General features: G+C 52.9%; 1 protein-coding gene across 3 annotated transcripts in view; it reads right to left on the bottom strand.

Moving 5' to 3' along the window:
* The window catches only part of SRGAP3 (SLIT-ROBO Rho GTPase activating protein 3), a 151,120-nt gene extending 124,126 nt beyond the window's left edge, over nucleotides 1-26,994 (bottom strand). For all 3 annotated transcript variants that reach the window (XR_009247314.1, XM_004581282.3, XM_058678393.1), the window contains exon 1: nucleotides 25,493-26,994. Coding sequence is in view for 2 of the 3 variants with exons in the window: in XM_004581282.3 (XP_004581339.1) it covers nucleotides 25,493-25,559 (67 nt within the window). In the remaining variant the exon portion in view is untranslated. The remainder of the gene's footprint in view (nucleotides 1-25,492) is intronic.
* Between the last annotated feature and the right edge of the window lie 970 nt (nucleotides 26,995-27,964).

The raw sequence follows: 27,964 nt of genomic DNA, 5'->3' as shown, positions 1-27,964 counted from the left end.
TCAGCTAGCAAGTGCTAGTAATGAAGACAAGTCCTGTCAAGCTAGACTGCAGAACCACCTGAGAATTGCAAGATCCAGGGCTGGGTGTGGGCCTCGTAGGGAAACTGTGGGCATCCCTCTGATGGGCTGCAACTCCCACCAGTGAGCATAAGAACCAGGGCTGGAGGTAGACCTGGTGAGGGTTACTGGAGGTCATTCTGACTAGGCTACAATTCCTGCTGGTGTACATGAGGGGGCTGAGTGTGTGGTGGACAGGTTGGACTGCAGCCTCCATTGGTTTGCATAAGAGATGGAATTGTTGACAGAACTGACCAGGTGACTGCAACCACAGCTGTGTGTAGGCTGCTGTGGGTGATGGACTGAGCCAGACTCCATACTGGCTGGTACATAAACGGGAGTCAAGTCTGAGGTCATCTCTGGTGAAGTTTCTTTGGAGACCCCCCACTGTTGGATCGCTGGTTTCAAAATTCCAACCATGAGAGAGATCACAGGATCTGTGGTCTGACCATGGAGCGCATGTGTCAGTACTGGGCCTCCTCAGTTGCTGAAAACAATACAGAGGACAGCATGCCCAGATGCACACGGGGGTTATGGCAGCTCATTGGGGCTTGCAGAAGATTTCTTGTATTATGGAGGACAGAACAAATTGAACAACTCTTCCAGCCAAGATTTGAGAGCAAGTGTCTGGGCAGGTGGAGGCTCTAAGGTGGACTATATCAGCCAATGAATCTTGGAAGGACTTCCTCATCCTTGGAGAAATAAAATCAATAGCATTTCAGAACTATAGAAACCACCTGAGCAGTACCCTTGGAGCATGCTCCAGATCAGGGACCTGGGATGACATCAGTTATCCATTCCCCATCCCCAGGTACTGATGCAGTTAGGGTGCGGCTTCTCCCCTTCTCTCCCCCTTCCTGCAGATACAGGAAGAAGAAAAAGAAAATTGGAAATAATGGTGTCAACTATTTCCACCCCACCCTAATTGGTGGTCCACTTGGGCATGTGTCCTTCCCAACTATGTAAATATTATCAAAAGTAAAAAAATTTAAAGCAGAAATTAGAAAAAAGAAAACATGATATAAATACACGATAGAATGCTACTCAGCCATTAAAAAAAGAAAGAACGAAATCCTGGGCAAGGCACAGTAACTCAATGGGTAAATCTTCACTCTGTGAACTGGGCACATTGACATCTGCTTGTTGTTTCAGCTGCTTGTTTATACTCTATTGTTGTTTACACTCCTGCAGAACTCTGGTCTTTCTGTTTTTTTCACTTGTTGAATGTTATAGTTAGTGATGCATTAAGCCTTTGATTATGAAACAGACTAAAATTATGCATTTGCAAAAATTAAATTTAAAGAGGGAAGGTAGGAGGAAGCATGGCTATCTTTGGATTGTTCCTACAGAATACATGGAATCTTTTCATATTAATAAAATGCTTTTTAATAAAAGCAGAAGAAAGGACACTGAACATATGTGCATACACACACAGGGAGGGAAGAACACAATGTGGAACAAAAGACCCAGCTAAGGGAGAATCCCTACACTGTCCTCTCATTTTCCTGTTGCTCCTAGCTGGGGAACGCTCAGGGACCCACTACCAGGCACCTTCAGGGCAGACAACTGTGGGGCCCCACGTGTGCTAGAGGCAAACCCCAGACCGAGTCACGGAGGCAGGGAGGGCACAGGAGGCGAAAAGCGCTGCAGCAGAAAGCAGGATGGGGGGCGGGCCAGACCCTGCTGAAGTCTGTCCTTTTTCCCACAGAGGGGAGGCAAGGAGGGATTGGTCACAGTGCGAGGAGGTGGCCTGGGCATCATCCGCTCACGGAGAGCCCAGGGGAAATCAGCATAGCACCACACATGGCAGTCAGGCTGAGTTGTAAGTCTCGCTGGCTCTTCCCTGGGTACCACGGCACAACAATGCTGGGCGGGCACTCCAGACTTAGGAGACACTGATCACGGAGAGGGCTCATCAGCTGATGGCAAACCCCACGGGGTCCTCCTCTGTATGGCAGGATTCCCAACAAACAGCCCTCCAGACTGGTCAAACACCCTGGGAGTGAATGACATGGGTCGAGGGGCATCTGATGAATGAAGTGTCAGAGGACATGAGATAGGGAGAGAAGAAATTGCCCAGAGTGCAATGGACAGATCCAAGCCTGGGAATGCTCAGCAGAGAATGCAAATGCTCACATACATGCATCGTCCAGAGGCAAAGGAGGACAGCACCCACTCTCCTACCAACCCAGACTCAGCCTCAGCATCCTTCTCAACAGAGTTCTCCACACCAACAGAGTCGACATTCTGCTCTGTCTTAGGAGTGTGTGAACACTGTCCTCAAACAAGGGGTCAGCAGCAAGGCGGATTCCCAGCTGGCTCCCATGGACGGAGGTGCCAGGCAGCTCTCTCGGAAGCCCCAGGGCTCCCAGGGATTCTAGCAGGTGGTGGGCACAAGGGCAACATGATTTGGAGGTGGCCTTAAGGGACAGGCAGAACACAAAGCCTGGAGCACTTTCGTGTGGCAGGGAGGGGCACATGGGTCACCAGAGGGGTGCCACGACCCCCATTAACAGGCACAGTGAGGAAGCAGAGGATCAGAACTCACAGCCGGACTATGCCACTTCATCCTGCAGGTCCTCCACCTGCCTCTCCAAGAGCCACAAACTGCCAGATACGGCCTCTCTGAAGGTCACGGGTCATCACACAGAGCCCAGGATCCACGACAGTGACGTCAGGCATAACCTGGCAGTTGCTGCCAAAAGCAAGCTCCAGTGCCTCGCCCAAGCTCCCCTGCAGGCAGGCAGCAGGTATCTTGTGTGGGTGTCAGCCCCAAATGCAGATGTCCTCCACCCAGGGGCACAGGCAGCATCTGCCATGCCGGACTTGGCAACTGTGTCCAGAAATCCACTCTGCTCTGAAAGCACCTACTCCAACACTGACACAAGGGGTGGCACTTGTGACTGCACCCATCACTGGCTCACAGCTGGCTGTGGGGTCCACAGCAAACAGGGTAGGGTACGGGTGGGGCAAAGGTGTGGCCAGAAAGCAGACGGGGTGACCCATACCCACTGCCAGCGCCGTGGCTGCCTTGCCTCGCCTGCTGGTGACAGAGGTTGATTGTATCCTCAGTGCCATGGCCAGGTGTCCTAGGCTTCCTTTTATACCACAGAGCTGGGGGTCTCCCTCTTCACTGCTCCTGACCAGGGAGCACTTTTGGTTGCCAGCCTGCTGCTGTGCACAGGGTCCTGGAGCTCCACTCCCTCTGAGGAATCTTCCAGGTGAACATGCCCACTTTGGTGCCACACCGGGGGCTAAAGCTCCTACTCTCCCCACCACTACCTCCCCCCAAAGGGAAGAAGCACTTGCCACAGAAAGCCTTTCCCTCAGCATTTATCCCAGGGAAAGGCGGTCAGCCCAGCCCAGACATCTGCACCCACCCACTCACTGTAGCCAAGATACAGAATCAACTCAAGGTCCCTCGGGGAATGATAGATGGAGAACATGTGACCTGTGCACACAGTGGAGCACCACACAATCATCAAAACTTGGAGGACCTGGTGTAAGTGAAATAAGGCGGGTGCAAAGACCACACAATCACCCCCCAAAACTCCTTCTCACTGAAGTACAGAACAAAAGACTGGTAGCAGAGGGGAGGATGGAGCAGGGAGAGACTGGCTCACAGGCAGGGAAAGCAGGATCCAGTGTTCTGCTATGCAGGGTGCCCAAGACGTCTGCTACCACAGCCTGCATCTCAAAACGCTGGCAGAGCATTTCTGAAAAGTGGAAGTTGTTCGAGGTGATGGAGGCTGTGCAAACTGCTCTGATCCGAGCCTCACACATCACACATATGCATCAAAACATCACGTGGCAGCCCAGAAGCATGAATTGCTATTTGTCAACTGTGAGTAAGATAAATTGTAAGAGGAAAATGAAAAACAAAAGCCCTCCCTGATGACATTAGCACACACAGCCACATCTCCTCCTGCCTGCAGGTCTACACTGCCAAGCTGTCCCCATCCTAGCACTGTTCTGATCACCGTTGAATGAAGCCACCTGGCCATGTCACACTGTTACCACTGACAGGCACATGTCTGACTTCCCAGTAAGTCTATCAGCATCAGGCATTAGGAGGCTTCCCCTCCACCTTACCCACTGGCACCTACTGGGCATGGCAGGACTATGGTAGCCCCTTTCACCTGGAAACTGCCTGTCCCACCTGCACAGGTGAGCCCAAACTGTGGGTCACATGACACAGGGGCAACTGAGATAGAGCCAACCAAGTTCTCCTCCCCCACATGGGTAAGTGCAAACAGCAGAAAAGGAGAAGGGAGAAGAAAAGAGACAGATCTTTCTCTGTAATTTTGTCTACTACCGAGAAACTAGGGAGCCATGAGTAACCAATGTTATGCAGTCCGAGTACCAACAACAGCCGAGGAGGAGGAAGCTGATGTGCAGACACCAAGCAGAGAATGAAGCAAGACTTCCTCACCCTCCAGCTCCAGCTCCAGGCCACCCTGGGGCCAAGAGCGTTTCCCACCTGGGTGGCACAGATCATCTGCGTCTATGCAACAAGTTCCAATCTTGCTGCCGCCCGCCTAGCTGGCTTCCATCGACTGCAGTCCAAGGCCCCAGTAACAGTGAAGGCACATCTAAGAGGTCAGTAACTCCTTGCACACCGACCAAATCTGCTTCTAATTCACCACCACCAACTGTGGTCTCCATGGCACTAGGGAATCTTCCACTTGGCTTGACTGAAATCAACATCTCTGTCTGAGTAACTTGCCTCTCAGCTGTACTCAAGCTGAATGGCACATATGTCACCCCAACACTGAGCACAAGTCACACACAAACGCCCCCACCTGCATGCATGTCACCGTGAGTGCACACAACAGGCCCTCTCCTGAGCCACACTCAGCTCTGACAGTGCTCAGTCCCTGTTCGGGATGCTCCAAACACTAAAAGTTGCATTTCCCAAAGGAGGCACTGTGGAAGGATTGTTCCAGAACAAGGACAGGTAGAACATAGTCCCCAAGTCAAAGCCGGCCCACAAGCTCGGATGTGTAAACAAAGCACTAACCATTCATGTCTTTTATTTTCCACAGCCACAGAGAGTGGAATCAGCACCATGGTCATGATCCATGACCATCTGACCCACAAAGCCCAGGACACTTCCCCTGCAGCCCTCTGCACAAGTCCTGTGTCCAGAACACCAAGAGCAAATCTGCAAGAGCCCTCTGCCCCTGCAAAGTGCAGGTGATTGTGACCACACACAACTGGGGGTGGGAGGAAGCATGCTGTGGAATCCCGCACCCCAGCCAGAATCCCCCCTGCAGCCCAGCCCCTCATTAGACATCCCCGAGGCCTCATTTCTCTGTCCCCAAGCCTCTCTTAGGATGGACAGAAACGGTTTCCAGTGGGGACTGTTTCCAAGAACCTGCAGTCTGAGGTTGCCCTGGCCTTTGCAGGAAGTCACACATGTGCTTCCTGGGCCGACCTGAGCTGAGACACCAGCTGCTTCCATTTGAGAACCCTCCCACCGTGCCCCAGTGCCATCGGCTCCCCACGGCACACGGGGGTGGTGTGGGCTCAGGGCCCTGTTCTCTAAAGGAGCAGATGCCCCCAACCCCTCCCCACTCAGCCCTGCACCAGACGACGCCTCCTGCCCCACACTTGCATCACCGCATCCTCAGCCCCTCCTACAGCTACTGGGCTGTGTCCCCAAGGGTCACTTCTCACTCATGGAGAACGAGTCCAGACAAGAGACATCTCCATTTCTGACCTGGCCCCAAAAGATCCTCAGTTCTAGCTAAGCAAGTCAGCTGGGGAGGTCCCTTCACAGATGGAATCCTGCCACTTCCTCCTCCAAAAAGCAAGTAGGGAGTGTGGGACAAAGAGGGAAGGAGGTGGCCCTATGGGGACAGCAGGTCAGGCCACACCTCCTGCCTCTGAGAAGCCAGACAAGCATGGGCATCCCAAAAGTCAGACCTTCCAGAAACTTCCACAAAGTAGCTACCCCCCACCCACCTCTGGGGAAGAAAGACCCTGGCAAGGATCTTCTTCTTTTTCAGCATGTGTAAGGGGGACTGAGGAAAGGTTAAGGAGGAATGAAAGGCCAAAGATGTAGCCGGAGAAAGCTGGGTGAGAAAGGTGCCTCCCAGGTGCAAATGGAGGAACCCACTCAGGGCGGGGCCAGCTGTGTGTGGAGCTTGAGCCAAAGGCTTTGAAGGCAGGCACTGGACCATTTTAGCCTGAACACCTAAGAGCAGACAGATGTACGTGGGGTAGCAGTTCAGCCACACCTGTCCCAAAGTGGGGAAGCCAGCCCCGGGCCTGCAGAGGGTGCTGCTCCCTTCCACTCCCAGCAGCCCACAGTGGGCCAGCAGCCCACAGTGGGCCAGCAGTCCTGGGACCTCCTGCAGGACTCTAGAGGGCTCCTCTATGGAGACAGAAACCACAACTCCACACAACTCCGGAACAGGACCCCAAGCACGCAAATGACAAAGAGGACCTGGGTCCACCTAAGGAAAGCCACAGGGAGTCATGCAAAATGACAGAGATGGGGCTGGCTGGGGGCAAAGCCACAGGGAGCCGCGGAACAGCAATAAACGCATGTGTCCCTCCGTTTGTGCCCACACCCAGCTGCCCTGCCCAGGTCAGGCTAGGGAGCCCAGCAGGGCCCAGAAGACATCCCAGACAGTCCAGGATCCTTCCTACAAGCCATCAGGCCATGGGCATCACCAGATTGCCCCCAGGCCAGCCAGTGACATGAGGGCACCAAGGGCAGTGCCAAGAAAGTGCTTAGACCCCCGTCAACACACCAGGCTGCCGCCACCAGCATGAAAAAGCCCACAGTCAGCATGGCAGACCTGCCTTTTACAAAACGTGCTGCAGAGGCCAGCTCAGAGGGGAAGTCACTTCCTTTTCACATGTTGGCCTCCGAGTCACATTTTTAAAAGGCCCAGTGTCTGCCAAACAAAGCACATCTGAGAATCGGGTTTGGCCCAAGTGTTGTCTGCATGAACTGTGCATCCAAGTTCGGTTTCAAAAACACATGACCAGTAATGTGCAAAACAGACCCCGTCCATCCCTGAGAAATAAGGTGGGGAGCTGGGGAGGGCAGGGGCAAGGACCACTGCTTCCCGTGGCACCGTCCTGGCCAGTGCATCTGCCTTCCTCCTCTCTCCATAGGCCAGGATCCCACTCTGCTCTGGAAATTTTCTCCTGAATTACAGGAAGCAAAGAAGCTGAGGGTTGGCAGAGAACTGATGCGAAGGGGCTTCGACAGAGCCCAAAGAAAGTGCATGCTATGCAGAAATTATATGTGGATTTCAAAAATTCTTTGTACCAAAATAAACTGATTTTTTATCTGAAAGGTAGAGACAGAGACAGCTCCTGTTGGTTCATGTCCCCCAAGCATCCACAATGGCTGGGACTGGGAGCCAGGAACTCGATCCAGGTGTCCCACATAGGAAGCAGGAACCCAGTTACTTGAACCATCACGTTTGCTCCCCAGGATTTGTGCCAATAGGAAGCCGGAGTCTGGAGAAGGAGGTGGGACTTTACCCCAGACCTTCAACATGAGAAACCATTCAACATCTGCTCCTAAATTTCATCTGATTCCAATGTCCACAAACATCTGGAAGAACCCCAGAACAGACTTCCCTCTGGTGCCTAAACGCCCTCTCCGATAACCTCAAACCCCTCCAGTGCCAGGGACTCTGAGCCTGCCCAAGGCTGCCTGCCTGTCCCTCCAGGACAGCATGAATCAGCAGCGAGATGGTCCTCTCTAAACATGGCCCCACAGTCTGAGCGGGACTGGCAGGTGCCCCGCAGGGACTGACTGCAGAATTCACTGTCAACAAGGACCACAAGTGCTTCTTCCAGTGTGGCTGAGAAGCACGCCTCTCTCTGGCCTGTACTCAGCCAGCTGGTGCTCCAACCGTAAGCGCAAGTCTTCACACTTCTGCCTTGTCAAGCTGTAGCCCACCTGCAGGCAGCGATGAGGTGGCCAGCAGCCCGTAGGCATGGATCTTCGAGAGTGTCCTGACTCTTCAAAGAGGTGACCCCTGCCGTCCCTGCCCCCTAGTTAGAGAGGCCAATGGCCTTCGTCACCACAGTCATCCTGAGTGACCCTCACCCTTTCCAAGCCCACCTACAAGCACTGGGAGGTCTCAAGGATAAGCCATTCCTCCAGCTCAAAAACCCCCAGGACCCACAGGCTCCGTGCAGCAACAGGCCCAGCGGGCATGGACACAGAGCCTCAACCTGCCCTGGGAAGCCAGCTGTTCACCGCTGCCTCTGAGGAGGCAGGTCAGGTGCTCCCAGACCCTACTCCTTTGCAAGAAGTCTTCAGGTTTGTGGAAGTCTTCAGATTTTTTTCTTTTTAAGAAAAAAAAAAACTCCCAATTTTCTTAAACATCAGAATTGTTCTTTGTGAAAGTTGCAAAGGTCAAATCACACAGACACACACCAGCAGGCCTGACTCTGCAAGCTGCCAGGCCTGCTGGGGATGTTCTAAATTTCACTCTTGGACAGAACTGAGCCCCTGCAAAGCTGGGTAAGAATAACAACAGGGTGCACTGACTGAGGGCAGCCCACGCCCCGGGCTGGGGGAGAAGCCAGGGAGGGAGACACAGCAGCTCACCCGCAGGAGGAAGAAGTCAGGGTTTGGAGAGGGGACGCAGTCTGTCCACAGCCAAACACTCTGCGGGAACTGAAGCTGCTATGCAGTCCTGGGTCTGACTTCACAGCTCAAAGCCCCGTCCTCAGGTCATGCCACACAGGATGGTTGCTGGCCAGCTGCTGGCCCCAAGGCTTTTAGCTGCTACAGACGCACTGCGGCGACTACCAAGGGGAGAGAGACCGGGCAGACCCACCATGCTCCCCATTCCTTCACAGCCTCTAGCAGCTTGAAGGCTCCTCCCCACAGCCGTGGAGAGTGGTGTCAGGCAAACCCCACAACACAGCTTCTTACTGGGTGTCCTGGCCTAAACTCCAACTTCAAGGCCATCCTTCACGAGAAGGGAAGAAAGCTCCACTTCCCTTCTGACATCATGGCATAGTGGATTAAGCTACTGCCTGCAGCACTAGCATCCCATATGGGTGCTGATCCGAGTCCTGGCTGCCACACTTCCCATCCAGCTCCCTGTTAATGCACTTGGGAAAGCAGTGGAAGATGGCTCAAGTGCTTGTACCTCTACACCCATGAAGGAGACCCAGATGAAGCTCCTGGTTTCAGCCAGGTTCAGCCCTGGCTGTTGCAGCCATTTGGGAAGAGAATCAGCAGGTGGAAGATCTTTCCCTTAGTCTTTCCTTCTCTCTCTTTTAAATAAAACAATCTAAAAAATAAAGTGACAGGAAGTCTCTCTCACAGGATCAGGTTTGTTCTTATCATAGGCATGTGTGACGCTGCCAGGGCACTGTCTTTGGACAACCCAATAGGAGGATTCCACGCTGAGACACAGTCCAAGTTCCTGGCCTACTCCAAAAGCAGCAAGCCCAAGGTCTGAAGACACTGGCAGGTAGGCTGAGTACAGCAGAGGTCTGAGGGAGGCCAAGGGAGGACCCAACTGTTCCTAGTCCATAGGCAAGTCTTCACCCCAGTCTCTGCCTCATCTACAGATGGTGGCTGATGCGTCACATGCTGAAGAAGGTGCCCAGGACAGCCAGGTCACCCACTTGATTTATGAGGGGGCCAGGAAGACTTCATCTTTCTATGGGGGTGCCCAACTTTGTTGTGCATCTCAAAATCTATCAGCAGCCTGCAGACCAGCCCTGGCCTGAAGCTTGGTATTGGGCCAGGGAAAATGAGAAGTTGGTTTGAAAGGTCTTCAGCACCCAGAAAAAGGGGCAGACATCAGAGAGGCAGCCTTGTAGTGCAATGTCTGGCCATGAGGCAGGCCCATCAGGGAGCAGCAAGGGGCCACGGACAGGATCTCAGAGATTACCCATCCTCTGCCTACCCCAGAGTTGCTCACACGCTGGCTGTGGAGGTCCTAGAGATCATAGCAGCCTCCTGGTCAACAAGAGAACAGAGGGACACGTCACAGCACACCACAGATGCCCTGCAATGCGCTTGGACCAAGGTTCTCCTTATACCACATAAGATTTGTGTGAGATGATGCTGTCTACCTTTGGGCAAACCTAAGTGTTGTGATCCCATTCACAGTAGGACCAATTAAGCAAGCATGTTAGTAGGCTGGGAGTGTTAAATGCATTTTCTGCTCACATATCTGTGACCATGATGGGTTCATCAGGGCTCCAAGGCAAGGAGCACCTACACTCGGCTGCCTTGCAGGTGTCCGGCCATCCTCCCACTGGACAGGCTGGCTTGAGTCCTTATCCAAACACTCAGGATGCTGAACAGGGCAGATCCGCCTAGCCAGGCACTGGGAACTTCTTCCAGGCAATGACAGCCAAGTGAAGGAAGTGACAATTGCTCAAGCAACAGCCCCTGTCAGTGGGCGCTGGCCCATGCTTAGGGAGATGGCACTGGAGAGTGGGAAATATGCAGGTTCGCTGCCATGCACAGAACAGAGGCCCAGGCTGAGACTGATAGCTCTTTGCACACAGCTGGGCTAACTCCAGGCTCCGGTCACCCGTGGCCACCCAATGAAATGACCATCATCTGGGCTTTGGGTGTCCCAAAACCCCTCACATGAGTTCCACATCATCTTTCCAGTTTGGAAAGAAATGTTTTGCTATTTTCAGGGGAAATAAAGGACTTGGTGGGCCGCAGGCTAAGATCTGGAGTACAGACCTAGTGGCCTTTGAGGGAGGATAGAGAGCAGGTAGCACTCTGGCTGCCTGGAGACGTGCACTGGGAGTACTGGGGTCTGTCTTTCCCCAACTCCTGGCACTCCTCTTGCCCACCTTGGAAATGCACGTCACTTGCTGGGCAGTAACTAGGGGACAAAACATGGCTCGGCTTCCTCAGAATTGGGGCAGTGAAATGTTCCTGAAAGAAGCTCCAAGTTTGCTCCCAGCATTTTGGTTGTGGGCCTGGAGGCAGCTTCTCTGTTCACTGTGGCAGGCTGTCAGGAAGGCCAGCCACTGCTGTCCTAGGCCTCGACTGAACAGTGTGCATATTTTTCTATCTGTGATGGCTATTCCAGAACATGCTTGGAGCCCCTCCAGTGTGGTAAGCAACCAGCCCAAAAAGCCTGGGAATGAGCTCTCAGAGTGGCAGAGGCAACACAAGCACACAGCGACAGTGATAATACATGTCCTCGCTCTCGCCCACACCACCCCGTTCAATCCTTCCGGCAGCCAGCCCTGAAGGCAGGGTGAGCAGAACCCATGAGTGAGGCTTGCTCAAAGGGACAACTCCCAGGCTACAGCCAGAGCACCAGAACGGATCCACACCCAGACAGCTGATGACTAGGCCTGATCTCCATCTCCGTCCCATCATTTAAAATCTCTAAAGCAAATGGAAAACCACTGTCCTGGCTACATGCGAAACAATCTGGTACATGAGGATATTTTGTCTCAGCAGTTACTCCCACAGCATGCCATGATCACTACAGTGAGTGAAGCGCAACTCTCTCTCTGCTACAGGTGTCTAGTGTTTGAGCTATACCCCCAACAGGAATCTCACCAAAACCCTACCCCATCGTCAGCTTGGGAAGTTCTTCAATTGGAAAAGCAGTACATGCTCACTCTAGAGGCCAACCAACCCAAGGCTTCCTCCCACTGAATGTCCCTGTAACACGTGCACACACACACACATATGTGCACACACATACCTTGGAGGGGAGTCCCCTTCTTGCCTCACTCTGTAGCAGTGTGCCTGATCATTCCTTGTTCTATTGCCCTCAAGGAGGATACACAAAATCGGTAGTTTTAATTATCCAGGGACAAATAGTTCAAGTTCACGAAACCAAGGGCACCTCTACAGTGCAGATTCCCAGAACTCCCAGGTTTGGTGAATCCGGGATAGCCCAGACTCCAAGTTCTTACACCCTCCTCCCAGGTGAAGCTGAGGCCAGTGGTCCAGGAACCATCCAGGGAGATGGGTTGCCATGAGCAAAGAAGGCATCACGCCTACCCATTACTTACTAGAATGTTCTCTGCCTACCTACTCCCACTGCCTCCACCCCTACTGCCCTCTCCAAACAGCCTCACTTGGAGACTGAGTCGCCGCCACAGCCTGAAGGCCCCTAACTGTGGAGTGACTGTGCCACTGTTTGCCAAGCACTATGCTGGGCAAGCCAACCTGTGCTATTGCATGCATGCACACACACAAACACACAGAGAACCCGAGTCTGCATGATTCCACAGCAGGGTTCCCACCTTATGGCCTTCTCTCCGCCCATCTACTTTTATAACTTTGTTTTTGTTTGGCTTGGTTTGGTTTGGGGGGGGGGGTTGTTTGTTTTCACTTAAAAAGCAGAGACGGGGTGGGGGGGGAAGGTATCCAAATTCCATTTGCTGATTCCCTCAGATATTTGCAACAGCCGGGGTTGTGCCAGGCCAAAATCAGGAGCCTGTATCTTAATCCAGGTGTACTGTGTGGGCGGCAGGGACTCAATACTTCAGCCAGCATCTACCACCTCCCAGAGTACACATTAGCAGGAAGCTGCAGTCAGAAGTGGTGCTGGGACTCAAACCAGACATTCCAAAATGGGATGTGGGTGTCCCCAGTGTCACTTAACCCCTGTCCCAAACACCTGCCCCTGACTTCAGCTTCATTCTATCCAAATTGGATTTTCACCCCCTCCCATTGATCCCCAACTTTAAAAGCAACATATCCCACAACTAGATGAAGCATCTTGAGCACAACTATTAGCAAATTCTTTCTCTAGAACAAAGCTGATATTTTCCTCTTAGCAGCACTGACCTTCCTAACCTCTTCTGACTTCTGACCCGTGGACAGACAGTGCTAAAGAGCACAGAAAACAAAGACAGTGAGATAAATGTTGCCAGCATGACTCAGCTTTGTAGATCAATGTCACAGAGCCATCGACGGTCTCTCCAGCCACCTGGACCATCTGCCTCAGGCTCTCTGGGCACCCTGCACCAGTCCTTATGTAACACCTGACACTTCTGTAACTGCAAGCTGTACAGTGACTTCCCACACATTTATACATTCTGCAAGGGCAAGGAACACAGTAGGAACTCATATGTGCTAAACTCAATCTAAGCAAACTGGAGCAGTACATTCTTAGCATTTCTTCCAAATTATTCCAGGTGACGTAATCCCATGCTTTCGGCAGAAAACAGTCAGGCCTCGGCCATTTTCAAAGCACACCATCCACGGCCATGTCGTGACAAAGTCAAGCAGTGTGGAGCTGCTCATGGAGGAGAGGGAGGCCTGACCTGGGCAGATGGGACCAAGGACAGAGTTCCAGGTTAGTTGAGAGTCAAGACATAAATGAACTCAAAATACCACAGCCAGACAAAAGCTGTGTCAGGAGGCCAGGGCCAGAAGTCAAAGAAGCATCCATTTTCGGAAGTCAGGGGCCAGGGAGTGACCTCCATTTCTGCCTCCATTTCCCCAAAGTGATACACCTTTGGAAGACCTTCCATCCAGAGAAGCCACTGATCAAAGATAAGATATTTTACTGGCCAAGACTAATGTGAATGTCCCATGAGACAGCAGGTACAGAACCTGGTTCTCAGCCACACTCTTTAACAGAAATGAAAACACACCTGCTCCTTCATGTCCTTGAAGGTGGCTAGGTATCTCATCAGTTGAGTCCTCTTCTCAAGACCAGGACCATGGAGTGGTAAGTAAAGCTGCAACCTGCAGCACCACATCCCATATGGGCGCCTGTTCAAGTCCCAGTTGCTCTAGTTCTGATCTGGCTTCCTGTTAACATGCTTTGGATGCACCAAATGCTTGGGTCCCTGTACTAGCGTAGGCGACCCAGAAGAAGCTCCTGGCTCCTGGCTCCTGGCTTTGGACTGACCCAGCTCTGACCATTGCAGCCATTTGGGGAGTGAACCAGCAAATGTAACATCTCTCTTTCCCTCCCTTTCTTTCAATCTGTAACTGTCTTTCAAATACATAAATATATCTTTAAAGAGTCCTCTACTCCTATTCCCATCGTCCATCCATCCATCTCTCTCTGTCTCTCTCTTTCTCTCCCCTAAGGCACTGTGAAGCATACAGGTCCCCCTGCCTGCATGCAGCTGCCTCATTCCACTGCAGTCAAATCTGTCAGGGAGAATAGAACCCAAGCTGCAGGAAGTCAGGCCTTTATGTTCAGGGGGCAGTCGGAAACCTTGCTCATCTGCCCTGGACAGCATATTGAAGGCACCCTCCCTGGCTGTCAGAAGTGGGAGGTCAAGCATCAGGAACCCAAAAAGTGGGCCCTGAGCAAAAAGCAGCTGCCCATGGGAGGGGGCGTTTTGTTGGGACTCAATTCTCTGCCCCAAACAAAACTCTCCCTTGAACACTTCCCACGTGTGCCTCAACAGGGAAGGGGAAGTCTGGCAGAACCCGGGGTGGACGTGGAACAAAGGAAGTCGCTGGAGGTGAGTCAAATTCTACACTTTCATGCATATCTACAGCAAAGCTGGGTCCTGGGGACCAGTGCATACCAACCGCTACAGTGGAATGCTTTCCAATAAGCCAATGGCCGTGGTCATGTGAAGGGGGCCAGTGTCGCAACAGACAGGGGGTCATGCCTGCTGACCTGCTGCCCCGGCAAGCTTGGCTCCAAGCCCCACTGTGGCCATGTTAAGCCCTGTACCTACAATAGGCCTCCAAGTAGTCACCAGTCAGCTTTATCTTCCTATAGCTGCATCAAAGTCATGGGCGCCTATTTTTGTTGTATGGAGGCATAAAAGAGATGCTGCATAGAACTCCATTTATACCTGCTGGAGTGAGGAAGTCTGGGAGGAAATACCTTACTTCTGGTAGTTATCTCAGATGGTGACGGCTCAATTCTTTAATATTCTTTCTATGTTCTTATTTTCCTGCATTTTCAAAGCCCGTTAAGGAGTAAATATCATGCCCACAATCAAAGAGGTTTCTACAAAATGGGACTCTTATGTTTCCTGTCCACAGCAGCACTGCTCTCAGTGGTCAAACAGGGCCGCTGCCCAAGTGTCCACTGCTGATGGGCAGATAATAAGTGGACTACGGTCTAGCCATGCGATGGAATGCCATTGAAGCTCGCAGGTTCGGACACACATGGCAACAGGGACGGACAATGAGGCCACCGCAAGGAGAGATATAAGCCAGCACAGAAAATAGCACCCTGTGCGATCCCACTAAGGCGAGGGGCTGAGAGGGAAAGCCAGAGAGATAGACCATGGAGTGGTGGCTGCCAGGGATGGAGGCAGAAAGGATGGGGACAGTGGCTCAGCTTGACAAGATCAAGGTCACTACGCCTGGGCAACATGACCAGGGTCAGCAACCCCCCAACTCCACACTCCAAAAATGGGTACACTGGTAAGTTTCACGCTGTGCTTACCTTTACAGAAATATAGAGGCAGGTATTTGGCACAGCAGTTCTGCTGCCACTCAGGAGACCCACATCTCAAGTGGTCCCCTCAGGACGGCCATGGCCATCGGCTTATTGGAAAGCATCTTACGGTTCCCATCCCAGCTACTCTGCTGATTGTGAGCTCTGGAAGGCAGAGGTGGTGGCTCCAGTACTCGGGTCCCTGTCCCCCACTGCGGAGGACACACTGTTTTGGCCACATCAAACCTCTCACCATGTCCCACACCGCTATTCCTGTTCTTCTGGGCTTACTGTTCTCTCTTCATGAAATGGCTTTTACTATGCGGTGAGCTCTACTCATCCTTCCAAACCCTACTCAGAAACCCTTTCTCTGTAACAACTTCTCCTGCTTCCAGCATTGTCCTGGCATCTATCGCACTGCACCATAACTGACTGGCCTGCTGTGTAACTTAACTGTCATTCTGGGAACCCTCAAGTCCCTCAAGGACAGGGAAAAGACTTCTTTTTGTCCTTTTTGGTGTTCCTGTCTCAAACGTACACTAGGAACTCTGTAAACGGAACCCTCTGGATTCCCTGCGGCATTCCTGCCTGTCCTTGTCACTCCCTTCTCAGTCATCCAGCAGGTGGTTCTGCTGGATTCCTCATCTTCCTGAGTGAGCCCCCAGCTGGGATCAGGGAAAGCCTGGATCTGCCTCCTTCTGCACCTGTTCATACACACCAACTCTATTTCAAGTTTGGCAAACACTGTGAACACCCATCACACCCTAGACCTGTCTCAATGCTAGCAAAACACAAATGCATAAGCAAACCAAAGGCCTGTTCTTCTATACCTTTCTCCCTGGTCTGCAGCCACAGGCAGGCCACTGAGGATTCAATCTGCTGGTCTACCACAGAGTGCAACCACACAGCTTCTGAGGCTGCAGGGGCAGAGGGGGTAAAACAGCTGAGAGCTGGACACCAACAAGGAGTCAGCTGAAAGACCTTCTATGGAAGGAACATTCCAGACAGTGGAATGTGAAGGCCCAAGTGTGAAGGCCCAAAGTGGGTACAGATCCAGAGAATACAAGGGGCCAGCAGGGGACAATATGGAGGGAAGACGACGAAGGGGCGTGGTCAGACCAGGGAACAAGGTGAGGGAGATCCCAGCCCTGGAAGTCCATCCAAGACCATGTCAATCAGGGCTGCACTATCTCCCAGCAATAGCAAGAAGGACAGCTGAGCTCTCCAGAACTGGGCAGGCTGAGACCCATAAAAAGCACCAGGCCAGCGGCACTGCTGAGCTGACCCTGACCTGTAGTGGCTCGGTCCCTTCCCTGCTCAAAGTACCCTCTAGAAAGAGGCAAAAACGGAGGGGACTAGCAAGAGAAGCAAGGCAAGGAGCTGGTGCAGCCCGATGTGGACCACAACAGGCTGGGGGAGCAGGCATTGGTTTCTCCTAGAACAGGGCCTATCGGAATGCACACCTGTTTTTTCCACCCGGCACATCTTTATCTCTAATTTCACAGAACACACACAGGCTAGCACCACTCCACACACAGGCTGGCACAGGGATTGACTGGGGACGGTGCCAAGGAGCCCCATCTACCAGCCCAGGTATTTCATAAGCATTGACAAGCAGTCAGCCGTGAATCACTTCATGGGGAGACTGAGCCCCAAGACCCTGCTTCCTGAGTCCCAGGCAGTCACAAGCCCCACCCCTAAAAGAGGTAGCCCTGTTCCCTTCCAGATGCCTAGAGAGACAATGGGTTACAAGAATAAGCCCAGGAGTGGGGGTCGCATTTGGCACAGCTGTTAAAACACCACTTGGGACACATGCACCCCAAACCAGAAGGCCTGGTTCAGTTCTGACTCCACTTACAACTCCAGCTCCCTGCAGAGGAACATCCTAGGAGGCCGCAGGTAATGCCTCAGGTCCTGGGGTCCGGAATGAGCCCCAGGCTGGGGCTGGTCAGGCATTAAAGAATAAAACTACAGATAAGAGATCTCTCTCTCTCTCTCTCACTCTGCTATTCAAATACATTTTTAAGACGTTAAAAAGCAGCAACCTGGCCTCTTCTCCCACGCACACAGGTCTCCTGCCCTGCTAGACGCCACTGCCTCATCTTTCAAGCCAAGGGACCACTCAGCACCACCTCCCAGGCCATTAGCACTGGGCATAGGACTCCATTCCGTCATGTTTATTGATCACCGACTGGACAGCAAGCTCTGGACTCCGGCGCAGCACCACGCAGACCACCCGCCATTCTCCTGGAGCCGGACAGACCCTGGAAGCACTGGGAAGCCAGAGGGGTTCTCTGGCATCTGTCTCCATGCCTACAAGGCTGTCACATTGCAGGATGGTGTGAGGCAACCACATCAGAGAGTGCAGGGGGCACCTATGAAAAGAGAGTGCATGGTTGTGCCACGCCCAGGGGACATCCGGTGAGGAGGGGAAGGGCTGCCTCAGCAGAGACAGAGGTCTGGGGAAGGGCAGGTGTCAAAGCTTAGGCCAACGCCCAGCCCCCATGCACCCCTTGGCCTGGGCCACTGCTGCATCTGCACCTGGCCTCCCCTCGCAGCACACAGCAGTGCCAACGATTTGATTTCTATGGACATCAGCTTTTAATCTGTGAGATGAGAATAACGACTACTGCCCAAAGCTCCAGGGGTCACAAAATGAGCCCTTGAACACACTACCAGGATGCAGCAGCCAAAGGGCTCCTGCAGGAGCCAAACGAAGTAGCTGCCTGAAGCCCAGCCCGAGTGAAGGACAAATAGAAGTTTTTGGAAAGGGAAGATTGTCCTCACATATTTTTGGTGGTTTAAAAAATAACAATACTGGGCCCGGCGGCGTGGCCTAGTGGCTAAAGTCCTCGCCTTGAACGCCCCAGGATCCCATATGGGCACCGGTTCTAATCCCGGCAGCTCCACTTCCCATCCAGCCCCCTGCTTGTGGCCTGGGAAAGCAGTTGAGGATGGCCCAAAGCTTTGGGACCCTGCACCCGCGTGGGAGACCCAGAAGAGATTCCTGGTTCCCGGCATCGGATCGGCGCTCACCAGCCCGTTGCGGCTCACTTGGGGAGTGAAACATCGGATGGAAGATCTTCCTCTCTGTCTCTCCTCTCTGTATATCCGGCTTTCCAATAATAATAAAATCTTTAAAAAAATAATAACAATACTAATAACCTTCATGGGGTCAGTGTTTGGCACAATGAGTAAAGCCTCTACCAGCAGTGCAGCATCTCATATGGGTGCTGGTTTGTGTCCCAGCTGCTCCCCTTCTGATTCAGCTCCCTGCTAAGATGCCTGGGAAAAGCAATGGAAGATGACCCAAATGCTTGAGTCCCTGCGCCCACATGGAAGACATGGAAGCTTCAGCCTGGTCCAGCACTGGCCATTGTAGCCATCTGGGGAGTGAAACAGCAGATGGAAGATCTCTCTCCAACTCTCTGCCTTTATCTCTCTCTTTCAAATAAATAAATAAATCTTCATTTTAAATTAAATGAAATGTTTAAAACTCCAGGGATGTGTTCAAATGCTCTGGTCTGGTGTGGTAAGCCCAACTTGCCTACTCCCCTCTCCGTCAATGAGTGACCATGGGCTTCTGCCTCTACAGGGTCCAATTCCTCCAGCAAGCATCTCCTCCTCCTAGGACAGATGGGGAGACTAAACAAACAACAAAGAACACATCTTTCCAAAAAAAAAAAAAATCTGCATTCCCATGAGACAGAAATAAGGGAAGACATCGTGCACTGAATATGTGCCCACCAGCACCCAGTCACCCGCCCACTCCCCCTGGTGTGATGATGTTAGGAGCGGGGGGCGGGGGGGGCTTTGGGGGTGACTGGAACAAAATGAGATTGTGAGGGCAGGCCCTTTGGCTGGGATTAGTGACCTTACGAATGGACTTCAAAATGTTTTGGGTGTTCCCACCCCCAGCACGATGGTATGCAGGCTAATCTTCCAACTTGGTATTAGCACCCCACAGGGGCACTGGTTCCACTTTCCATCCAGCTCCCTGCTTGTGGCCTGGGAAAACAGTGGAAGACGGCCCAAAGTCTTGGAACCCTGCACTCAAGTGGAAGACCTGGAAGAAACTCCTGTCTCCTGGCTTCACATCAGCCCAGCTCTACTGGTAACAGCCATCTGGGGAGTAAACCTGAGGATGGAACATTTGTCTCTCTATATATTTCTCTCTATCTGTGTGTGTGTGTGTGTGTGTGTGTGTGTGTGTGTATAAAATTCTGACTTTCAAATAAAATAAATCTTTTTTAGAAAAAAAATGAAATTAAAAGACAGATTCATTTTTGTGCCCCAAATTCCAAAATCCACACCTAAAATTTTTCCCTGCTGCATATTTTCTGTGAAATTTATGAAGCCCCCCTCCTAAGCAGGGATTTCAATTTTATGCTTTTGCACCAAAATAATCTGACCCTGGAATTGCAAGTTCCATATCGGCAGAAGGAAAGAGGAAAGGTTGAGGAAGTGCATGAGAGTGCCTGGGACAGACTGCCGGCTCTGCGCCCAATGCTGGCTTTCTGCTCATGAGCGCCCTGTGAGACATCAGTGATGGCCCAGGCCCCACCGTGCAAGCAGGAGACCCAGCCTGGGATCCAGACTCCAGCTGTCGCACGGGATGGAGGATCTGCCTCTGTTTCACTACCTTTCAAAAAACTAAAAACAAATCAGACCTTAAAAGAAGACCGAGCCCTCTCCCCCCCGCCCCCACACAACACACATGAGCTCTGGAAGGTCACAAGCACACTTCGACAGGGGCAGCTGATCCCATAGCGGAAGCAGCCCACGCCAGGAGCTAAAACTGCCAACACCTTGATCCTCAATGGCCAGGCCTCCAAGGCTGTGAGAAATAGCTGAAAAGTGCCCTGTCTGTGGCATTGTTACAGCAGCCCAAACCAACTAAGATGCATGGCAAGGAAACCAAGTGCTCAGCCAATGAAATTACCAGAGTAAACTTAGTACCTTGCCAGCTACTCTCTCAACTGGTCACATGCCAGACCTCCATCAGCATGTCTGCCCTCGAGTGCCCACAGCTGACACACATCAGTGCAACAAAGGATGGGCTCTGGAGGACAAGGGCAGCCAAGGACCTGGAGTCACCATACCCAGCAGGGGAGGCCTTGCTGCAGCTGGCTCAAGGGCCATCAGGCCTAAAAACAGGCCCTGGCTGTGCATTGGAAGCCCAACACAGGCACAAGCAGTGGGGACACTGTGAGATGGGAAGGGGGTACGGAGGATCGCATGGAAGGGCCCAGCATGACTCTAAGAGCATGGGTCCATGATGGAGACAATGATCGAACCCAAGGCAGCAGCCCCTGTCCCATCACCCAGGCTCTTTAAAGGCCTCAGCTTGAATTCAAAGGGTTGCAAACTGGGGACCCAATAGGCTCACACCACCCTATCCCACCGATGGGCTAGTATGGGCGACACAGTGTGTTGTAAAAATTGAGCCAGCATCTAAAAACCAGGAGATGGTGTTTAGAAGCCCAGATGCCCCCAAATCACTGCAAGCACTGACCATCCAGGGATGACCTCTGACAGGCAGTGACAGGCCAGAGCCATGCAGCAGCTATGCCCCAGGTGGGCCCCATAGTGGACCACAGTCCCCTCCACCCTGCTTTCCTGACCTGCCTTCTGTGCTTGGCCAGCCCTGCTTCCACCGCCCTGAGCTCCTTAAGAAGGTTTCAATCACCGAATGCCACACACACTTTCAGACTCAGGTCAGCCTGGTACCAAACTGGAGGTTGCACATGCTTGATTTCCTTCTCTTTGTTTATCATCATATTCCCAGAAAACTCTTAAAAAGCAAAATAAAGAAACTGTATCTTTCCCTTTGCATCTCTCCTAAGGCCCAGCACCAAATACAAAGTAGGTCATCGGTGTTTGCCAAATGAATGCATGAGTGAATGTGTGAGTGGATAAGTAAGTGCACGGTCCTCCAGGATGGCCCTCTGCCCCTTCCTCCCTCAGCTCAAGCCTTGCGCTATTCAGAGGACAGCCTGAACTGAATATGGATATATAACAAGAGGTCAAACATGGTGGCACAGCGGATTAAGCCACCGCCCACCTCACACACATCCTGAAGTGGAGCGCTGATTGAAGCCCTGGTTGCTCCAGTTTGTTCTAACTCACTGTTGACATACCTGGGAAAGCAGAGCACCACTGCCCAACCCAGGTGAATGTGAATGACCCAGACGGAGTTCCCTGCTCCTGGCTTCAACGTGGCCCTGGCTTGGGCACTGCAGTCAGCTAGAAAATGAGCTTCAGATGGAAGATCTCTCCCCACCCCCACCTTTTCTGTCACTTTGCCTTTCAAAAACAAATCAAGTGGATCTTACAAATATAAATATAAAAATAAAGCACTCAAGTCCACTTGTGTGTTCCTGTCACAATATTATCCTAAGATAAGATGGAACCAGGAACTCTGAACAAATGCAAACCACCACTTAGGCTGGTGGCAGGAAATACCGGAGCCCAGGAGACCCAGTGCTCACTGAGCTCTCTGAGGGCAGGGTGAGAACCAGGAAACAAATGTTCTGAATTTCAAAGCAGACAAAGCTGGCCACTTCCAGTTTGAAGAGAGTGATCTCACAGGCAAGGTTCCCAAACAGAGGGTGCAGAACCACTCAGGTGCACTCAGGGCAGGAACCTATGTCCACGGCAGCATACTCCACTCCTTTCCCTCCCAGTGACAAGGCTCCTAGCCCAGGAGATTGCAGGACTACAGCTGACAGAACACACGCAGTACAAGGAGACAGGGGGACCAGCCAAAGAGGCCAATCCGACCCCGGGGTAAGGTTAAGGGTAGCAGCACAGATGGCACAAAGGAGGTGATGGCTGTTCCTGTTCCCCAACCCTGTCAAGTACTCACACTCAGAATTCAGCGCTTTTCTCCAGGCTGGGTGCTAGTGGTACCACCCTTGAGAAGATCTTCTGGCAAGACCTCTTCAAAGACAGGAAGCTCTAACCCAGAATCCTGGCACCTGCTGGAAAGCAGGAGCCAGCTAACCCCCATTCCTAAGTGGTTTCGGGTGGTTGAGCCTAGGTTAGGGCTGCCCTTGATTCAGGACGTGGGCTTGCAGGTCTCTCGGGATCACTACCACCCTCCCCTCTCTCCACCGCCCCCACCAAGCAGGGTTCTCTGCCAAGTACCCCAAGACCCTGAAGTCTGCATGCCAGTATGTACCTGCCCCCAAGGACTTTGGAGAAAGTCCGTGTCTGAGATGACCACCTTACATCAGCAAACGAGGCTCATCGAAGTCGGGGGCTGTCACTCAGGGATCCAAGCACCCATGGGGTGGTTGTGGAAGAAGGCACACCACCATCCATGAAGTCCCAAAAGGTAGGAACCATTCAGCCAATGGGAAGGCAAGACGAACAGCACAACATATGAAAAACAGGCTTGCACAGGTCAGGACAGTGCAAAGACAGAACACACAGGGCTTGGCTGGGTGAGCACCAATCACTGGAAATGCGCCACTGCATGGCTCATGACCACCCGGCAGGTGCATGATCAGGGGGCTCTTGCATGTCTGATCATGCAAGAGAAGACATGCGTCTAAATATTTCCACAACAGAACAGAACCCTGTGGAGACACTCCCTTTGTTGGATCAGAAAATTCTCCACAGAGAAATACAAAGAAATTGAATCAACAAAGCACACAGTTCTGTTGTTAAATTTAAAATCTAAGTTCCCACCAGACTCTACAGGGTGCAAAAATCTGGTGAGGTGGGCCATTTGCTCCCACCCAACCTGGCAGCGCCCAGGGAGGAAGGTCCCAGGCACGAGGCATTATTCCTGGTTTTTGGCCCCATGGGCTTCAGAGGCCAGAGCAACAAAGGCAAAGACAGAGCTCACAGGACGAACAATGGGCCCGACTGGGAGACCACAGTCGTTGTCACAGAACCACCATCTGCCCCAGCCATCAATTTTGCAAGGGGCAGCATGGGCCAACAATGTGTGCAGGAGTGGCCGGCCTGGGAGAAGCCTGGCCTTGTGACCTTCGATGGGGTGCTCACTCTCACTGGCCTCAGTTTCCCCACCTCAATAATTAATTTCCTTGTCCACTGTGGAGGGTACTGTGGGAGTGAGCTGGGTGCACAGCGGGAAGCCACAGGCACCAGAGGGCTCCTGGTGCAGCAGTAGCCTGGGCTGCATCTAGCGCGTGCCAACTCTACAGACATGAAATCTAACTCCCTGGAACGGAACACTGAGAAATGCCAAGTCCAGGGAAAAAGTTGAGGTCAGGTCGACCCATTTCCTGACCAAATTCCTTACCTGGTAATACACGTTGATAGGTTGCTTTAAAAATAAATAAACAGATAAATAAAGATGAAAGGCATGAAGTCAAAGAATGCGCCGGAGGCATCCATGCTGAGGTTGGCCCCCAGGTAGACTTCCCTGGGCCTCTGGCAGCCACGACCCCTTCAGAAACCAGATGAACCCGACCCCCCAAACCCCAGACTGGCCCAAATGCTGCAATTCCTCCCCCAGCCTCTACTTGCACACAGCGTCACCCCAAGAGGAGCCTGAAGCAGCACCAACTTGCCACCAAGGGCATTTTCTGAGGCAGGGGCGGGGGACTGGCTTTAGGGCCATTCCTGCTGCTTGGTCAAGGGCTTGTTTCTTGGTCAGTCATCAGCAAGGCTGAGAACTAGCCAGTCACCATCACACTGCGAGCCAAGGAGGAGGGGGGGCTGGGAAGAGGAAGGTACTCAGCTCCTTAAGCCCCAGCATGCTGGTTTCCACCAGACTGATCGGCTAAAGACTGTGGACAAGACCTGGGGGGTGAGGAGCCCCGCACCCGGTGGCCACTGCCCTCACCAAGAATGCCAACAGGTAAAGTGAGCAGGGCACCATCACCACTACGGCCTGGGGCACTGAGCGACCGACCAGTGGCTGCAGCACCTGGAAGCAGGCGTGGCCACCTCAGCTCACCGGAGCCCCAGGTGTCCAGTGGTTACTGCAGGCCTGGGCCCTGACAGCCACAGAGGAGGTGCCCCGCATGCCCTCTTTCCCTCGGAGCCCACGACACGCCCTTATGCCGCACCAGGCATTGCCACAACCAGAACGCAGACAGACATGGAGGGGCAAGGGCCAAGGCTGTGCTTGCAGTATGTCCTCGGGGAAAGGGTTATCAGAGGGCAGGGTGGACAGCCCCCCAGCTGACCGAAGGCCCTGGTGAACGGGAGAAGACACCACACACACACACACACACACACACACACACACACACACACACACACACCATGCCTTCAGCTCTGCAGCTGCATCCTTCCTTTCTGCTTCCTCCTGCCTCACATGGATTTGGGGAGCTGAAACCACACCCGGAGGTCATCCCACCTTCCCGGCAGGCTTCTCCAGGGTGGAGGAGCAGAAAGCCGGGCGGCGCCTGCCAGCCCCACAGCCACACGCAGAGGTGCTTTGAATGAGAGCTGCTGACCCCGCACGCTGGTGCAGGCAGCCACGGGGCAGCACACCGTGCAAGCCAAGCTCCCTCCTTACGCCTAAATGCCTGCATTAGCCTGGATCAATATACCCCATAACCGTTAATCCATGGCCACCCAGGCCAGCAAGAGACACCGACAAAGAAGTGCCACCCAACGATGCTGCCGGCGCCTGTGCACACACTATGTGAATGCCAGAGAGAGAGGCAGACCTAAAACCACCACGACAGATAAAAATCAAATGGGGCACAGGCAGCAGCCGCCACAGGGTGGGAAGAACACACATCAGCCTTGAGGGGCCTCTGCCATGACGGTGACTGTCAAAATGGCCTGAGAGTGACATGTCAGCGCTAAGATGATGGAGTAGTCACGACACTCCCAAAGTCAGGCATAGGACCCTCCTTGCACCTGCAATGCAGAGAATGCATGCCCAGGAGAACGTTCTGATCTGCACGCCAGCCCCAGAGCTCCCCATGGCTGAAGCGGGCCAACCTGTGCTGCCGCAGCTGGGCCCTTCCACAATGTGGTTACAGATGCACAGCGGCACTGGGCGATGGCAGGGAGGGAAGCCGGGCAGGGACAGAGCTGGGGCCGAGCAAAGGGGAAGGAGGCAAAACCCCCAGCCCACGCCTCACCTTTGATTTGAGCTTCGTACTCCGCGATGATCTCTTTGTCTTTCTTGAACTTAGTTTGAGATGACATCTTCCAAAGCGGCTGAAGGCACCGACAAGCTGTTGGGTTTCTTTCTCCTTTTCTTCCTGTATCCTCTCTCTTGAGCAACGATAATCACACGGCTCTGCTTCCCCGGGTTTGGGGAGCTAACCTCTTTCCCCAGCTCTGGGTCTGTGAAGCAGGGGCCCCAATCCTCCTTCAGGGAGGAAAATGTTCTTTATTCACAGGGAAACAGCTGGAGTGAGCCTGCTCTGGTCAGCTCCTCTTGCAAAAGAAGACCCACCCTAGCAGCATGGTAACCTGCCCCAGATTTTCAAGAATTTTCTTCCAAAAAAATAATAGCTGAGAGCACTTAGGCACACACACACACACACACACACAATCACGCGTGCACACTCACCCAGACATGCATACACACAGTCGTGTGTACACACACATCTACACTCACACACACACACCCTCACACGCACACAACACACTTACTCGCTCACACACACGCACACATCCACAGAGAGGCGCGGTGCCTCCTGGGTCTTGCAGGCAGCTCCTGGCTCGCCCTCCAAGGCTCAGTGAAGGAGATGGTCAGGTTGCCAAAGGGACGGTCATCTCGCATCCTCCCTCTCCCTCCGGTGCCTCAGGTCTGACAGCCGAGTGAGGATCCAAGCCAGCAGAGCAAGCTGCAAGTTTTCCCGCTGCACTGCTCGTCTTCCGTGAAGCGGCCGACTCCTCGCTGCTCGCCCTACAGGGCTGGCGGCAGCCGAGCTCTCCCCCACCGCCTCGCCTCGTCACTAGGCTCCGCCTCCCGGATTTTATAACAACTGACACATTGTAGCCTGCAGGAGAGCAGCAGCAATCACTGCAAGGCTCACAAAGGGAAAAGGCAGCAGCAGAAAGAACTGGGTTGGCAAGGCCCGGGAGGCTCCTGCTGACTCCAACCGCGAGCCGCTGCAGGGATTTTTCTGTCAAACACCAAAGACCTCCCTTTTCTTGGCCAGGTGCAATCCAATTCAGCTTGTACGTGGAGGGCGTGCCCCGGGTTTGGAGTCCAGGGCAGGGCCTGACCCATGCGGGGAAGGGCCTGTGATTCGTTGAGCCAGTTCTTGGTGCAGGGACAATGGCCAGCATTTGGGGCTTTGCAGTTTCACAAAGTCTTTGAGACCAGCTCTGCAAAGAGGACCTGAGCCAGTGGCTTGTGGGGTTCTGGGCAAACTCAAAACTCACTGCGTCCCATTTTCCTCCTTGAGGATAGAGGAAGAACGGCTCTTCCACTTACTATTGCAGTAAATGTTTACTAAAAGCTGAATCTAGGTTTGGCACCATTGTGCACACAGGAACGGGAAAATGACACACATACACATGTACACACACACAAAACGCCTGGACTCCAGGGCCTGTGCCGGCATATCACACAGATCTGGAAGGCCACCACCATTCACAGACTGTTCTCGGCAAAGCAGCCCCAAGCGGAGCACAATTTGAATGGTGCTGCTGGAGCTGTACCAAGCAAGAGGCCCCGGGAAGAGAAGACGAGAAACCAACATAATGAGTCAATTATATAACAGGGCAGGGAACGCTACGGGCTGTGAGGAAAGAATACTGCAGGGTGGGGGGCCGTCCAGAAGGAGGGGCGCTCTTGGGACGGTGGAGGAAGAAGGCCACGATGCCGCCTGCAGTATCAGTGTCCCATGGCAAAGCACGGGTTCGAGGCTCGGCTCCTGTGCTTTGACATGGCCTCCTGCTGAGGCACTCAGGAAAGCAGTGCTAACCCTGGCACCACATGGGAAACCAGGCTGGGGTTCCTGGCTCTTGGCTTTAGCCTCACCCTGCCCTGGCTGGGTGGAAAGGAAAACAGCAGGTGGAAGATATCTCCTGTCTGTCTGTCTGTCTGTGTCTGTCTGTGTCTCTCTCTTTCTTCCCTAAATATATAAATGAATAATTTTTAAAAAGCGAGACTGCAAAGCTAAGCTTCCAATAGTAGCCAGTACAGAGAAAGTACTCAATAAATGACAGCAATTATAAGTCTCCAGCTGTGTCATCCCCATCCCCTAGGAGACAAGTCAGGTGGAACAGTCCACTGTGGGCGTATGTACTGGTCTTTTACAGTTGGACTGGAGACTTGGATCCAGCACATGACAACAGCATTGCCACCAATCTCCCACTTGCCAGGAGAGAACAAGGCTGCAAAGCTGGGGTGAAGCACCAGAGGGTGGCCAACCATGCAATGTCACCCATTCAGATGGTTAGCAACGCCTTACAGCCCCCTGATAGAAATGGTCACAAACTTCGCAAAACAGGTGTGGGCTCCTGTTAACGTGTGAATTTGCTTGGGTTCAGAGATGAATCCGATACCCAGGCCAGTCCCTAGAGGGTTCTAAGGGGAGTGCCGGCTGCTGGGGTGTCCTCAGCCAGGCCAGGTAAGGGTGAGGTGGGGATGG

The sequence above is a fragment of the Ochotona princeps genome, chromosome 21 (genome assembly GCF_030435755.1).
Source record: "Ochotona princeps isolate mOchPri1 chromosome 21, mOchPri1.hap1, whole genome shotgun sequence".
NCBI lineage: Eukaryota > Metazoa > Chordata > Mammalia > Lagomorpha > Ochotonidae > Ochotona > Ochotona princeps.
Note: the sequence above shows the minus strand (reverse complement) of the source record. Positions and strands in the feature narration are given on the sequence as shown.